Below are 15,819 nucleotides of genomic sequence, written 5' to 3' on the forward strand. Positions count from 1 at the left end.
AAAAAGGATATGATATCGTAAAACCGAAACTTGTAATTGATTACAATGAAGCCAAGAGTTTCGTTGACATTTCTGATCAAATGACAGCATACAGTATTCCATTACGCAAAACTGTCAAATGGTATAAAAAAGTAGGATATTATATAATACTCAGCAAAGGAATCCTATATCAATAGTAGAATTTAGAAAACGATTAACTAATTATTTATGTTACCGTGAGGATGAAAACAACAGCTCGTCTTCTGAAATTGCGACAAACTCTAGAAAACGACATGAAATTAAAAAGCAAGAGGGCAAAACGAGGACAGGTAGACAACGTTGCAGTTCTTGCTATAAACAAAATGTAAAAAAATTTGGTACTGTCGTAGCAAGACAAAAAACTACAAGAATAATGACGTTTTGTAGCGATTGCCCGAAAAAGCCGTTTTTATGTACCTCTTGCTTTAACAAAATCAACCATACATGTAATTATTAATTATTGTAAATATAAGAATTAAACAAACTTATGTGCTTTGTTCTACACTGCATTTTGTATAATGCCTCAATCATTTAGTAGAAGTATTTTTTTACAGAATTAAATTTGTCATAAATATATATTTTCAGCGCATTAAATAAATATGCCTGAGTGTACCACCGGTGGTACACGTGGCACGGAACGTGTTAATAATTCCCTATACAAATCTATCTATGACCACAGACGAGGCATACGAGTAGACTTGTCACCTTATGGACTTTCGTGGCCCAATCTGACTGCCATACCGACCTGAAAATTCGGAGGTGATTTTAGCGTCCTCTTCACATGGATGGCGGTCAGTTGAGAAACTATTCACTGAATTAGTATTAATAGGAGAGCAGCTGTAGTGTTGCGTAAATGCATGTAAGTTGACTATGGAAGAGATTAAAATTCATTTCTGAATCTGTTGGTAACGTTGCGAATGACACGAAAATGGTAATGGGGGTTTCGAGACCCCATAAAAATAGGCCGCAAAATACATTGGATGAAGGATCTACTTCTATACCTCATCTGTGACAATACTCTAGAATCTTTGATGAATCAATGAGAATCAAAACTAACCTAGTGAAGAAGCTCTATATTTATGATGACCTATGCAAGGCGGATCGCAGCCAATTTGCTAATATTATTCAGTTTTTAATTAATAATTGCATTACCCAGCTAAGAGTGATACGATTATTAATTAAACGCTAAATAATATTACCCAGGTCTCACCACGTGGAGGTTGCTGCGGATGGAGACCCGCCCTAACCGATTCCCAACCACCCTCCATTAATAAAAATCTTCTGTGACCATCGATCGTTGGTCGAAGAAGAAACAAATGAAAGTGCAACCAACGAAAGAGTTTTTTGAGAAAGAATTTGCCTCAAAACAGAGAAATAGACCAAAATATTGCCTGCCCGATATAATGATTAATATAGAGAACCAAACTCCTGCCTAACTATAAATCTAAATTCATTTACATCCTACCTATCTAATCATCTAACAAAATACATAGAAAATATATTCTTCCTTGTTGATCCTACGACGAAGATTTCCTGAAACATACTGTTACATTCTACCTAACTATAAATCTAAATTATTAAAACATAAACTAAGCAATCTGAAACAAAATACATGAAATACATTCATCTTTCTTCTATCTTCTATTTATCCCACGATGATTTCCTGAAACACAAACAAAACAATATCGAACAAAATTGTAACAATTCTTAATTGTTACTTCTATAACCCTGAAACTTCCATAGGAATATGCTCTGTAACAGAAACTTGTTTAATAGATTAGTAAGAGAACAAACAAAAATTTGACACCTGCAAGAAGCATATGCCCAACACCGAATCTGTAAAACTACAAATACTACAACTACAGGCAAGTGCAGTGAGAAAGTAAAAATAGTATATGTATAATATACGAGGTTACTTTGACTCTAAAATGTGTTCGTCGCGAAATATCTTCTTGCACGTCAATCTAATGATATATTTTAATAAGTAAAGAAAGACTTTGGGTATCTTCGATATCGAAGATACTCAAACTCGTCAACTCAATTATGAAAGTGAATTTAATTATTGAAGAATGTAAAGAACAATCGGAAGCTACTAATTTGACACTCGTTCTAAAATTAATATAATTATAAGTATTATAAAAGATATTAAAATCATGACTCTACTTTCGATCGATATTACGATGTTTGTCATATTAAAAATTGCGGCGTGTAAAAACATCGCACGCTTAAATAAAACGCGATGCGACACGTGCTCATAGCGTGCAGTGAGTGTGGGTATCAAATTGATCAACCCCGGCCTTGATTATCAGAAAAGCAAGTCACGCCCCTGACCCATGTCTATCGGGCTTCTCTACGTACAACTGCCGGGTCCTGGAGGACACACGATCACAACAGGACCCGCTTAGTACTCGAGAACGGATATGAGTCAAGAACTCTCACCGGAGGTCATTCTCTTTACCGTATAAAGAGGAGAATATATGCGCTCGGTGAGGCCCCACTTAAGCTGAACCAAGCTGCACCGGGGTTGAAGCGGTTAGAGCTATTACACCTAATACACAGGTGTCACATGTTTCATTCTATCAAACAGAGGTGATCGAGCAAAACTCTCCGGGTCCTTTCAGTCGAGACATAATCTCGGAAAGCGAGAACCAGAGAACAAGCGAACGAGAGAAAGTGATACTACTCATATATGTTGTATGTACTCATTATATATTCATTTTAAAATGAGTGTCAAATTAAAAATAATTGAATCTACTATGACATTTGTTATCTTAAAAATCGCGGTGTGCAAGAAGATTATGATTTTAAGCAAAAGGTACTAACTACACTTGCCAAAGAGAGCACGTATACAACCAGTCGAAGCTTAACCCCTTGCCTTACGATTTAATTTCCAACTGTGCGTGCCAAAAGCGACACCAAGGTTTGGCCCGGTAGACTTATCACATCTCTGAGACGTCTTATTCATGTTTGGCCGGGTAGACTTATCACGTCTCTGAGACGTCATTGTAAGCTAAGGGGTTAAAAAGGGGTGAAGGTAAATCAAAACTAATATTTATATTAGTGAGATATGGTAAGAAATTTAATAAACACTTAAAAATGATCTACCACCTAGCTCAAGGGAATTGAACAGAGTATATTAGCAAAATGTTACAAGAATTTAAGCTGAATCGTAAAAATAAAAATCTTATATTAATCAGTGTCATCGAAACAAATATGGTATATGCATCGACACTATGGTATACATATCAAAAGGAATACTCTTATATTCATCAGTGTCATCGAAACAAATATGATATATGCATCGACAGCATGTTATACATATCAAAACGAACATTCGTAATTGTAATGAAAGAAACTTGGATCGAGATACCAAGTTGAATCAACACCAAACAATCAAACGAAATGGAAGAATCAAACAAAGTACCTCCGTAGAATATTACGAGAATTCGAGCAAGAATATAATATTACATTATTATATCCTGCAATAATATACATATCAAAGCAGTCACATAAATTCGAAAAACAATGTAAAAGTAGAAACAGAGAAAAGGAACATTCATAATAACCAAATAAAATCAGATAGATAAATAAAGTTGAACTCACATCAAACAAACAAATAAAAATAATAAAATATAAATAAATGGAGCAGACTTACTACTTGTTGTCAGTACATAGGGTAGTTACCACTGGGCCAGCTGTAAAGTAAGAAAATATTCATATTATAGCAACGTCAGTTGGACAAGCAAGGCAAAATCAGTTCATTGAAGCAAAATTGGCATCAAACGATAGAATAGAAGAGGGGAGAGAATTTTTAAACAGTTCTTACCACAGGCCATCACCGTCCGGCACTGGTCAGTAGTGGTCAGTCATGGTCAGCTCTGGCCAGTAGTGGTCAGCTCTGGCCAGTAGTGGTCAGCAGCGGCCAGCAGAGGTCGGCAGCGGTCCCCGGTTCACTTCTGGCTGTTTGTACACTCCCGAATTCGCGACGAGACTGAAGAATTCTTCGCAGTGACCCTGCTTATATGTCTAAGGTGATGAAAGGGTAGGGAGACCAGTCAGAGTCAAAGTTAAAGTTAACAGGTAAGACTGTCTTGTCTACAAAGAAACTATTTCGATTGGTCCCACCTCTTGACCATTTCTGGATCTTCACTGGACCGCTGACCTTGATGTCAACCTCACTGTTGACCACCAGTGACCATAAGCTAGTCATTGTTGATCATCGACCCATTAAAACCATTACGAAGATTAAAGCCTTCTTACGAGGATCCCTTTACAATTTGATGCATGATCTTTTTAACTTTTGTTCCACTTTGGAAGAGTGTATCTCGTTAATTTTTCTTTTTGTACGTCAGTTCGAACAATTGTCATACGTGAGCGAAAAATTCGGAGGTGATTTTAACGTCCTCTTCTCATGGATGGCGGTCAGTTGAGAAACTATTCACTGAATTAGTATTGCTAGGCAAACAGCTGTAGTTTTGCGTAAATCCATGTGAGTTGACTATGGGATTAAAATTAATTTCTAAATCTCTTGGTAACGTTGCGAGTGACACAAAAATACTAATGGGGACCCGGAACATTAGGTGAAAATACATTAGGTGAAAGGTCTACTCGTATACCTCGTCTGTGCTATGACCTCTTGGAGTTTCTGGACCAAGTTTAGAACCACTGTAATAGACATCTATAATTATAAAAAAATAGTAACGAAAAGATTCTAAGCTTGTAAAGATTAAATTGTCTTTTATTTTGCTTTATGAGTTTTGCGATAATACTGTTTTGAAATACGTTCGCAAAAGATCTGTAGTACCGATGGAGCTTTGAATTCCCGAGATCTCCCGCTAGAAGAACATGTGGCGTTCTCGATCACGTAACTTGACATGTTATTGTAACACTGTGCTTTATTTACTTGAATATATGCATACAATTTTGTATATATCAAAAATGATTAAAATTAAGCATCATAACGTGTATCCGATTTACGTGATTTCATAGAATGTTAAAGTAAAAGCTGTTGGGTTATGTTTATGAATACGTTTATGTTAACCTCAAAAGTAATAAGAGTTTTATTTTTACATTCGATTTCTCAATCGTAAACAGTACGTAGTGTTCTCGACAAAATTTTGTACACTCTAGTTTATCTTTGGTAAGTGAGTGTAATACTATATTTACATTTATATGCATGATAGTACACTGTACAGTAAATCTAACCTATACCGTATACGCTTTCTTCGTTTGCTCTGCGTACATTGACGACACTGTTAAACGAATTTCCAGCACTTTTGTATGTTGTAGAGGCTGTTCGATTATGAATCCTGATATTCAACAAAAGATTTCACAATTCGAATCATTTGTTAATGATGTATTGAAAGAAGATCTAGCTAAACTTGAGAAGAAGCTCGACGATAAGAACGCAGATGTTGCTGAATTTTTGCAATTAAAATCCATAATCACTACTTTTCAAAATAATAGCTTGGATAAAAATGGCTTCAAAACGCAAGTAGATATCGGACAGAGTTTCTTTATCGAAGCACATGTTCCCGATGCATCCACGATTCTGTTAGATGTTGGTTTAGGACACTATGTGGAATTTTCTCTGAACGATGCTTTAACGATCATTAATGTGCGAATTAAACTGCTAGAACAGCAGATTGCACATTTCCGCAAGGAGGTAGCTAAGACAAATGCTCACATTAAACTAATTCTCCTTGGTATTAACGAACTACAAGGTTTCGAAGACTAAGTCGATGATAATATTAGTACATGTATAAAGTGTTTTGTAGAAGACAATGCCTATTGTTTTATATAAGTTTGTAATTTCACTTGTGTATATAGGTTCGAGCCAAATGTCTCTGTACATATGAATACATTATGAATAAACATTGTTTGCACGTTCTTAAATTTTTGTTCTTTCACTGTTTTCTACTTTGTGACTGCTTTGCATAATTTACCTGATAATCTAATTTAATGCAAACCCCTGCCTGTGCTCCATTAATTTACTACTGCGAACGGTCCGCTTTTGTTTCCTCGTTAAGCGCAATTGCCTGAATTTACAAGGACCTTGTACTTTGCTTATATACGATAGAGGTCAATCGCAATCGGATCAGTACGTTCTTCGCTACAAGCTGTTTTCTTATATTCGCGGCGCTTTCTGGCGCGAAGCGTTCCTTTAATGTCGGATTGGCGTAGCACACCATGCGTGGAAAGACACAAACAATTTCTGGAGAAGCTTGCCGCGGCCTTGATCGATTACACCTTCCAAAGTGTGTCTCGTGAGAACCCCGTATTGAGATGGAGGGAACCAGGTCATTTGCGGAACATCATAAATTTCGATTTGGAAGACGAGCCACGAAGTCAGGATAATCTGTTGGAAGTCGCGATTAAAATTGTCAAATACAGCGTTAAAACGGGTCATCCTTACTTCATGAATCAGTTGTTCTCTGGGTGAGACGATCAATGCATGAGTTTCGATTAGGAACAATTACAAGCTTCGCATGCCTCTTTTTACGAATTTCAGAATGTATGATTTGGCGAAACTTTGAATCTGTTAGAAATTTTAAGAATATGGACAAGATTGATTTTCGTTAATCCTCGAGTAGATAAATGGAGGTCTGTTAGATTCTCAAATTGTTTCGCTTTTAATAATAAAATTCAATATTTTTACTTCGTTAAATCGTTCTTTTTTAGTATGAAATATATTACAATTTATTTCAATATTGTGTGATTTTTAAGGTCCGATCTTGAGATTTGAATAAAATCCACTGTAATTTTTTTGTAACCGATTTTATAATATACTAGAGTAACCCTGCCCGCGTTGCTGGACAATACAATAACATACGTTTAATTTTAATGTGAAAATAAGTGAAATATTACAAATGTCAATGCTCGCACTGTAAACTGAAATGACAATCAATAAACACACAGAAATTAAATAAGTCAAATGACGCGAGCAAGCAGAGCCTTATACCGACAAAATGTAATTCGCATAAGAAAAAAAATACATTTTATATAGGGAAAACAGACCATCATAAAAGTGCGCGTATAACGCATATTCGTAGAAATTTTTCGATGTTTTTTTTTTATAAACCATCAGTGAAAGTAGATCTTTCCAACGCATGTACTCGTTTGAAAATCGGTTGAGTGGTTCTCGAATTATAAAATCACGAACATAGGACAACTTATTTTTATATATATAGATTATGAATAAAAATACTATATTCCATAATAATTTATATAATTTCTCTAGTTTGGAATATTTACAGATCTTAATTAATAAAATGAATTTTATCCGATTTATCATTAAAGAAAATATTTGTGGAAGCTTACAATACTGTTATTTTTTGTTTTACATTGTATAATGCGAAAGTTTTTCGATACCAGTATCATAAAATTTATAGAACACGTCTTAATTCGAAAAAGAAAAATGTTTTTTCATGGAAGAACTATTTTTCAAGCTTAATAAATTATTTTCAAATACATCACGTAGGAAATAAATATCAATTTTGAAAAATAAATAATTTCGTATTTAATCGATTAATTTATGATACAATGTACCCAATCCAGCCTTAGTGTTGGGCTTAAACCGGATCGAATGATCATTATTCGAATCCAGACGGTCTTGAAAGTCTTGGTCGATTTTGAAACTTTTGATCGGTCTCGCAGTCTTGATAGGCCTTGAAGTGTTGATTGGTAATGGGAGCCTTGATCGGTCTTAAATTCTTCACGAGTTTTGGAACTTTTAATTCAGTTTTATTTATAGATTCAAGAAGCTTTCTTTTGTTTTTAAAAATACGTATAATGTACTTTAATCATTTGTGTATAAACATAAATTAGACAATATTTACAAATCTGTACAGTACTAATTTGTAGACAATAACTTAATCATTTCTGTATAAGAAACAACTTATTATGTTTAAGGTACATAATTATAAATATAAAAATTTATTAAATTTTTTGCATGTTGTCATATCTTTGGAAACACAAAAGATCTATGAATGCAAAATGTTCCAGACTTATTAGAAGTTTCAAAATCTATAAAAAAGTCCAATCGATACTTCAAAACGAAAACGATTCGAATTTTCACAGTCTTGAAAGTTTCGAATCTTTTGCAAGACTTTTCATTGTTATCGTAGTTAACGTACGTATCTATTTGCATACAAATTTTTATTTTACAACTAAAAATATTTGGAGATAGTATCGATGATTTTCTCATAAGTACTGAATTTTTGTATCGTTTAAAATGATTCGAAAGAATGAAACTGATGATAATTCAATGACATTGGGTTAAAGCAAACTGCTGAATGGTTAGTTACTACTCAAACTGAATTACGTATCCTCCGTCGAGCACCTCTTTCGTCAAGAAGTGCAGCCATTTTGTCTTTAAATGTAGTGTTTAACTTGTGCAAATGTTGGCAATACCTTTCAGAGCTAATGGTTTTACCCTATTTTAAAAGTTCATAATGAACTAGACGTTCTGTTTTTAATCATACACAGTACGTAACTTCCTTTTTCGGTTTGCAACATATTTTTTCCCTTAATACACTCATGTACTGTTTCCATTTCTTATCTGTAATAAACAATTACTAAAACACAGCTTGATATTTCAACGAATTCTTATTTGATCGAATTAGTATATCTCTAATTCGTATGGAACTTAAATGTTTTATTTTAACTGATTCGTTGGTAAAGTTCGAACGTTTAGCAAGCGGAATGTGTTTGGTAGACGCGTTTAGTAAACATATTCACGTCCATAAGCTCTTAATGCACAAATGCAGTGTTTCATTGAACATCTATAGCTATTGATAATAGTGAAATGATTGAAATAAATTCATTAACCAATCAAGTTTGATGAAATCCAAAACCTTTGTATCTATTGTACTTCGAAGATCTTTATTAATAGCAACGAATAATAAACTCGAGTGACTTTAATTCGAGTGTCTTTTAATTTGAAAAATCTGGTGAGAAAATATACAAAAGTTTGAATTAAGAAAAACGGCCGCCATTTTGAGCATTCATGCTGAAGCATGTTTTGAATGACTTACAATTTAAAAACTGAGTATCTCTGAAACTAACAGTTTCCGGACTACATTTGTTATGACTCTGTTGTTTGTTTTATAGAGTTCACCTAAACGCCTTTTTGCACGTATAGCTTATTTACACTTTATACACGAATAGATTTATTTGATGTAGGTTGGATCCCTACGGTTTAGCTGGACAATGGCTCACCGACGCATTAAACTCTTCGGTGTATACATACGAAGTGGCGCCGGTCTTAACACTGATGGAAAAAAGCTTGATCACAAAATTACTAAGTATGTTTTATAAAGAAGAAACTGGTATTACGACCGGAGATGGCCTCTTTTGTCCAGGTGGTTCCTTTTCCAATGGCATTGCCATTAATTTGGCCCGGTTTTGGTTCAAGAAGAAAAGTCAAAGTGTGAGTACTTAGAAAAGGAATACTTTCGATATGAAGTTGATTGACCAGAAAGGAAATGAAATCAGTCGAAATCTTTTTTCAAAATATATAATTTCATTCTATAACTTTGCAATATTATACTAATCGAAAGTATAGATTGTCAATTTTCAATATATAAAAATTCTTCATGTTTCATCTTATAAATTGTGACTTTTGATTTTTCTTTTTTACGTATTACATTAAAAAAAAAAAAAAAAAAATAGTAATTAAAGTATATTTCTCTACAATATTAAAATAGCACTTCCATTGTATACGTATTTAATTTATATTTTGGAGAACAATAATTATATGATATAGCAATTTCTACTTATCGAATGTTTTTATTTCAGAATAAAAGCGTACCATCTTCGAATTTAGTAGTTTTCGCATCAGAAGATGCGCATTATTCAGTTTCAAAATGGGGGAACGTTTGCGATGTGGAAGTTATTCTCATAAAGAGCGACGAGCAAGGTAGAATGGATGTTAACGATTTGAGAGCTAACGTAATTGAAGAACAAAAGAAAGGGAATTACCCGATTTCTGTCAGTGCTACTGCAGGTACGTTAAGAGACTATGTATATAAAATATTCACGTGCAAAAATGTGGAAAATTATGTTGTACAAAAGATTATATGTTAACGATTACGTATTGCTAACAAATTACGTTCATTTTCAGGAACGACTGTGTTGGGTGCCTTTGATCCGCTAATCGAAATTGCCGACATTTGTCAAGAATTCGATATGTGGCTACATGTAGATGCAGCCTGGGGAGGTGGTTTGATATTCAGCAAAAGGCACAATTCCCTTTTGCGGGGAATCCAAAGAGCAGATTCCATTCTGTTTAATCCCCACAAATTACTAGCTGTCCCTCAGCAATGTTCATTGCTTCTAACTAAACATCAGAATATTTTTAAAGAAGCACACTCTAAGCAGGCTTCCTACCTCTTTCAAAAAGACAAATTCTACTCCACAGATTTAGATGTTGGGGATAAGTACTTGCAGTGTGGTCGCAGACCAGATGTGTTGAAGTTTTGGTTTATGTGGAAGGCTAAGGTAACTTTATATAAAAATGAAATATTTAATGCTATCTACTATCTGTTTGTCGACAATTGCTTAGCTTATTCCCTGCATGAAATACTGTTTATGCAAAAATTCTCATTCCTTGAGTATCGTGCAGTGTTTGGCATGACATGCCCCGGACATAAGATAAGACCTATCCGCATGCTATGGAGGTTCCTCTGTTCCCCTTATTAATCTTTAAGTGTTAACCACTTATGCAAATTTGTAGAAAACTAGCTTTGGTAGCACTTTTTCCCCTGACCTTCCTTTAAATGTGCATCTTGTACTTTGAGGCTTAAGCTGCAGCTGCAGTGTACTCCGTAGAAGTTAAGGGTCTGTATGCTATGTTTCAAGTGTTTGCCAGTATACTTATGCATATATTAACTTCCCCTGATACGAATAAAGAATGTTCATACTGCACCTATTCGTTGGATTTTCAAGATCATAAAAGAAGCTCCTGAAATTCTCAAGGAGGTCTGTTGATAGCAGTGCATTTAGACCAGGAACTTTCAGAGTTCCTGTCTGTTACTCAAGCATCATCAGACTATTATTTTCAATGCTTTGTTTTAAATCATACTTTCTTATTATTTATAACATAAAGACGTTCACAAGAATACTATTTCCATACATGTCAAAATTCAGGAGCTACTACTTTAGTCAATCTTTCATAATTTAACAAGATATTAAGACAGTCGTAAAATAAGATTAAGAGAATACATTAAGGTATTAAATGTATTACAATTAAATACATAAAGATTCGAAATTTGTTAATAACATACAAATATTATCAGTAATAATGCCCATTTTGTGTGAAGTAATATGTAGTTCACAATGTTCTCATAAGATGTCATTTTAGTATAATGCATTATATAAGATTAAGCATATGTTACTAACTTTTATTGTTTAATTATAAGCAATCTGTAGTAAATGCATTGGCTGCTTTATTATTTGAATCACTTCATATATTGATAAAAATTACTTTTTCGAGTATTTATTTGTATGGTTGGTAAGTGAGTTCTGTTTAAGTCCGTTGTCCATGTTATTTTGTTTTAGGGTGCTTCAGGTTTTGAAAAACACGTCGATCATTTAATGACTCTTTCGGCTCTGTTCAAGGAAGAAGTTGAAAATAGAGATGGCTTTGAATTAGTGATAGATCCGTGTTTTATAAATGTGTGCTTTTGGTTCATACCGCCATCTTTGAGAAATCAACATTCAACGTATAATTACAAGGAAAGATTAAACGACGTAAGTAAAATAAAGTTTTTTAATTATAGTTACAGTTTGATGTGACAATATTAAAATGACACATTTCCCACTGTGATAAAAAGAATATAACATTTAATCGTAAAATATTCAAGTGGTACGTTTTATTCATTGTATTGAAGATGGAAGAAAATGTTCGGTACCAGACAAAATAACGAGTGTTATTTAAAACTATTATGTAGAATATTAAATGAAACCAAATTATGGTATCAACTGTGAGTGATCACAATAGGAATTATCAAATTTTAATAAAGGATTTACAAGTATAGGTCAAAACTACATACTAAATAGGTGATTTTTCTTTGATGGTATTGAAAAAACAATTTTTGTTGATAGATTCTCTAGATAGATGTTTCAAAATAAATATGGAATTTAAAACACGATGATATGGAAACTAAATTTTGAAAAACGATTCATTCTTGCTATTTTTTTTATTTTTTTTACAAAGTTACCATACCGACAGTAGATATAATAGAAAATTGTATTATCGTTTACAGATATTTTACTCTCGTTATCAACTGTAGGTATTAAACTCGATCGTTCAAGTGAATTTCGTTCTTACTAGCAATCGATAAGAGAATCTAATTTTTGTAAAATTGATATCAAAATGTTTATATAATAGAAAAACTCATATTTCAGGGCAAATATAAGTTCAACGTATTAAATTTTCATAAAACAAAACAACAAATATTTAAAAAAAATTATGTTTCCCAATCAGGTCGCGCCGAAGTTGAAAGAGAAGATGACCAAAAGAGGCAGTTTAATGATCAATTATCAACCACTTCGTGAAAGGCCAAACTTTTTCCGTTTCGTGATACAAAATTCAGGAGTAGATACCCAGGACATTTATTACGTTTTTGACGAGTTGGAAAACCTCGGAGAGTCCATTTGAATTTATACATGGCGCACGAATGTTATTACATACACACAGTTCTGTGTTAAAAATAAGCCAATTATATGTTATGTATGTGTATAAATCACGTTACAGTAAAAAAGGAGAATAAAATTTAAAACTAAAATCAATATTAGTAAAAGGAAGTTTTGTTTTTGTTTGGTTATTTTCCAACAACTTTGTTTACGTACGTTGCAACGCTGCATTAATAAAGAATAATACACGTTTCGATTAAAAGTTTTTCCCTAGGTTCGGTAAAAATGTCGGTTTTATCCGGTTATCCACGAACGAAGTAACAAATTCTAGCCACGACAATCAATTCCGCTGGGTTAACTAGGCGAAACCTAGCAGTCAGTTGATCTGATTAGGCGAGGGACCGCCACTAAATTTCTGATGCCAAGGTACGAAGTCAATTCGTGACTGCCTTCGTCGCAGAGCCCGCGGCGTTGCAACGTACCCACCGACTAATCCTGATACAAGTGACAGCATATAGAGAAGCCCTATGTATATTTATAGAACTGCGTTGGTACTATGTAGAACATAATGATTTGCAACCATGGCTGTAGCTCATTCTATCGAAACGGGCGCCTTTCGGTGTTGTTTTCGAACGAACCTTTCCATAACAAAGAATTCATTGCAATTTAATATCCGATTATTTTCCACCGATCGTATCGCAGCATGTTTTCCACTCAATGATTATTTAAATTAAAAACACTCGCAGAAACAGACATTTATTCGTTTCAAAATGCGTTTCCTATTTATTTACTTCGAAATCCATGATCGCGAAATATGTTTCGAAGCGTGTCGTTCGAGTTCGTTAAAAATTATATCGCGGTAAATAGAAGAGATCGATTTCACAATCGTACTGAGTTTAGCACGAAGATAGAAATATTTTTATTTTTTTTTTGACGCGTACCTTTACGCGGAGGATTATCCAACAGAATGAGATTACTTCGACACGTTCGTCGTCTTTGAAACACTTACTACATTTTTGTGGCTTTTCTACCTAAACTTTATTGTTCGTTTAGTATGTTCGCGGTATACGAACGTAGCGTTTTAATTATACGATAACCAGTTCCATCCTATGACGCGATGTATGGTTTAAGGCTTTTAGAAAATGATGTTCTTGGATAATTCAGGAAAATAAACTATACATGGGTTTATATAAATTTTGATATTGTATCCAGAATTAAAAGATATTTTATTTAAAATCTTGTCGATAGTTTCATAAATTATTATTTACTTTTCTTTCCCTTTTCACATTTTCCATACATATTATTACTTTCATACGGTATATATGTTTTAGATTTTTAAGATTCTGTATTGTTCCTGAAGAGAACCACCAGAGTGAAATTGAAACATTTAATATGAAAATTTAAATATAAGGCTGTAAAATGTGGAATAAAATTTTTTCATACAAAATTTGTTTTTCGAGAAAATTGACTTTGAAAATCGGTTACATGTTCGATAGAGTACGATTGCAAGATCAGCGAAAGTAGAAATAGTAAGTAATAGACAGACGCGCTAGAAAAGTCGGGTCCAGTCGGAGAAACTCTCAAACTGAATTATTTTGGAAATGAAGCATTATATGTTGTTGAATTTTTTAAAGCATTTCTAAACTTTTGTTAGATAGATTCTAGATATTGTATAATAAATGTTTCATAGAAGCAGTTTTTTCATATCTTTTCTTGGAAAAACAATACACACGTATCATTTGATCACATAATATTATGCATGATATAATATGTTGTTGATATACTTATTTGGAATAAAAGGTATAATTAGATTCAGTTTCTGGAACTTCTATTTATCTGCTCCCGTCGGTACTTATACAGTGACAACTTTTTTCTGTTTAAAACAGATTCTTTTTATCTGTTTAAATGGAACCTCTTAAAAAACTTCCATAACAGTTTAAATGGAACCTATTAAGAAAGTTCCATAACTGTTTAAATGGAATCTATTAAAAGTTTCATAACGGTTTAAATGGAACTTATTGAAAAAGTTCCATAACTCTTTAGATGACCAACATATTGGAAACTATGTTATAATTATTTCGATCTTTTGTAGCAATTAAGAGTTCTTTTTCATCTTCGTATAGGTAAAATTTTAATTTTCTTTCAAAAAATACAAACAGTTTCCTTCTTTTTAAATTCAAAACTCTAATGAATCGATAATTTACTCGCGGAATAACACTAATTTCATCTATAACTTCCTTGGACAATTCAAAGATTCATTTATACATATATATTTATTACGTTAAACTATTTTAAATTTTACACGATTTCATTGAAATTTTCTTACTCGTTACACGTCGAATATTTCCACGAAATTTATTTTTTTTCGTGTTTATATTTTTCTATGTAAAATTTTAATTGTTCGTAAGGACTATATATCTCTTATTCCTATATTTTTAACTACTAATTTGAAAGACTTCTCTAACTGCAATAAAATAAATAATTTTTGGTTCAAGTTTGTTGTATTTCCAATGAAGGTTTCAGTGAAAATTGAAGTAGTATTTGTAACGAAAATTTAAAAAATTCCACGTACACTTAAGCAAAATTATTTAACCGGTTGCAAAAATAGTACCTGGTCTGTTATTTCATTTGACGATGGAAGCAGTTTGGCAATTTCGTTCCTTCTTTAATAAAGCATCACGAAGTCCCATAGATACATATACGTATACTTCAAGAGTGGTTTTATTGCACGGATTTGCATTTCAGCCACGATAAACCGTGTTATTGAAACGCTTATTATTTAATGATTGCTATCGTTGAATAGAACGTGTAATTCTGACAAACAATTCGAAATGCCTGTATGCATAATTAACAATAAAAATAAGGGTAACGATCATGGTAATCGCGTGGAGTTTTCGATCGTCAAAAGTCATGAGATTCCGTTCCACAATTGCCTATAAATTGCAAAATAGAACGAACCCCCGTTAACATAATACGAGCCCCGAAAGCCTGTTGTATAAACATGCCAATGTAATTCTCTCACACTTCATCGTTTTGTTTTCGACGGGCCGTAACCTGTAATAGAATTAAATTCATCTGACGCGTTATAATCATCCAGCTCCATTTTCCGCCGATATAAATTACCTCTTTCTCTTTCAAGGTCGAAAAACGTGAAAGTATTCTTCG

The 15,819-nt window shown here is 33.3% G+C and overlaps 2 protein-coding genes across 2 annotated transcripts; both read left to right on the forward strand.

The window, feature by feature from the left end:
- Nucleotides 1–4,887: 4,887 nt before the first annotated feature.
- LOC122400641 (protein UXT homolog) lies at nt 4,888–5,849 on the forward strand. Its single transcript, XM_043402187.1, has 2 exons — nt 4,888–5,158; nt 5,310–5,849. Exon 2 carries the CDS (start codon nt 5,321–5,323, stop codon nt 5,753–5,755), a length of 435 nt encoding a protein of 144 aa, XP_043258122.1. The 5' UTR covers nt 4,888–5,158; nt 5,310–5,320; the 3' UTR covers nt 5,756–5,849.
- A 279-nt stretch (nt 5,850–6,128) lies between these two features.
- LOC122400636 (cysteine sulfinic acid decarboxylase-like) lies at nt 6,129–12,781 on the forward strand. Its single transcript, XM_043402183.1, has 6 exons — nt 6,129–6,456; nt 9,202–9,448; nt 9,817–10,024; nt 10,142–10,518; nt 11,578–11,769; nt 12,506–12,781. The coding sequence occupies exons 1-6, from the start codon at nt 6,185–6,187 to the stop codon at nt 12,677–12,679; spliced, it is 1,470 nt and encodes a 489-aa protein (XP_043258118.1). The 5' UTR covers nt 6,129–6,184; the 3' UTR covers nt 12,680–12,781.
- The last annotated feature ends 3,038 nt before the right edge of the window (nt 12,782–15,819 follow it).

Source organism: Colletes gigas, unplaced genomic scaffold (assembly GCF_013123115.1).
Source record: "Colletes gigas isolate AHSC1104 unplaced genomic scaffold, ASM1312311v1 Colletes_gigas_Sc00019, whole genome shotgun sequence".
Classification (NCBI taxonomy): domain Eukaryota; kingdom Metazoa; phylum Arthropoda; class Insecta; order Hymenoptera; family Colletidae; genus Colletes; species Colletes gigas.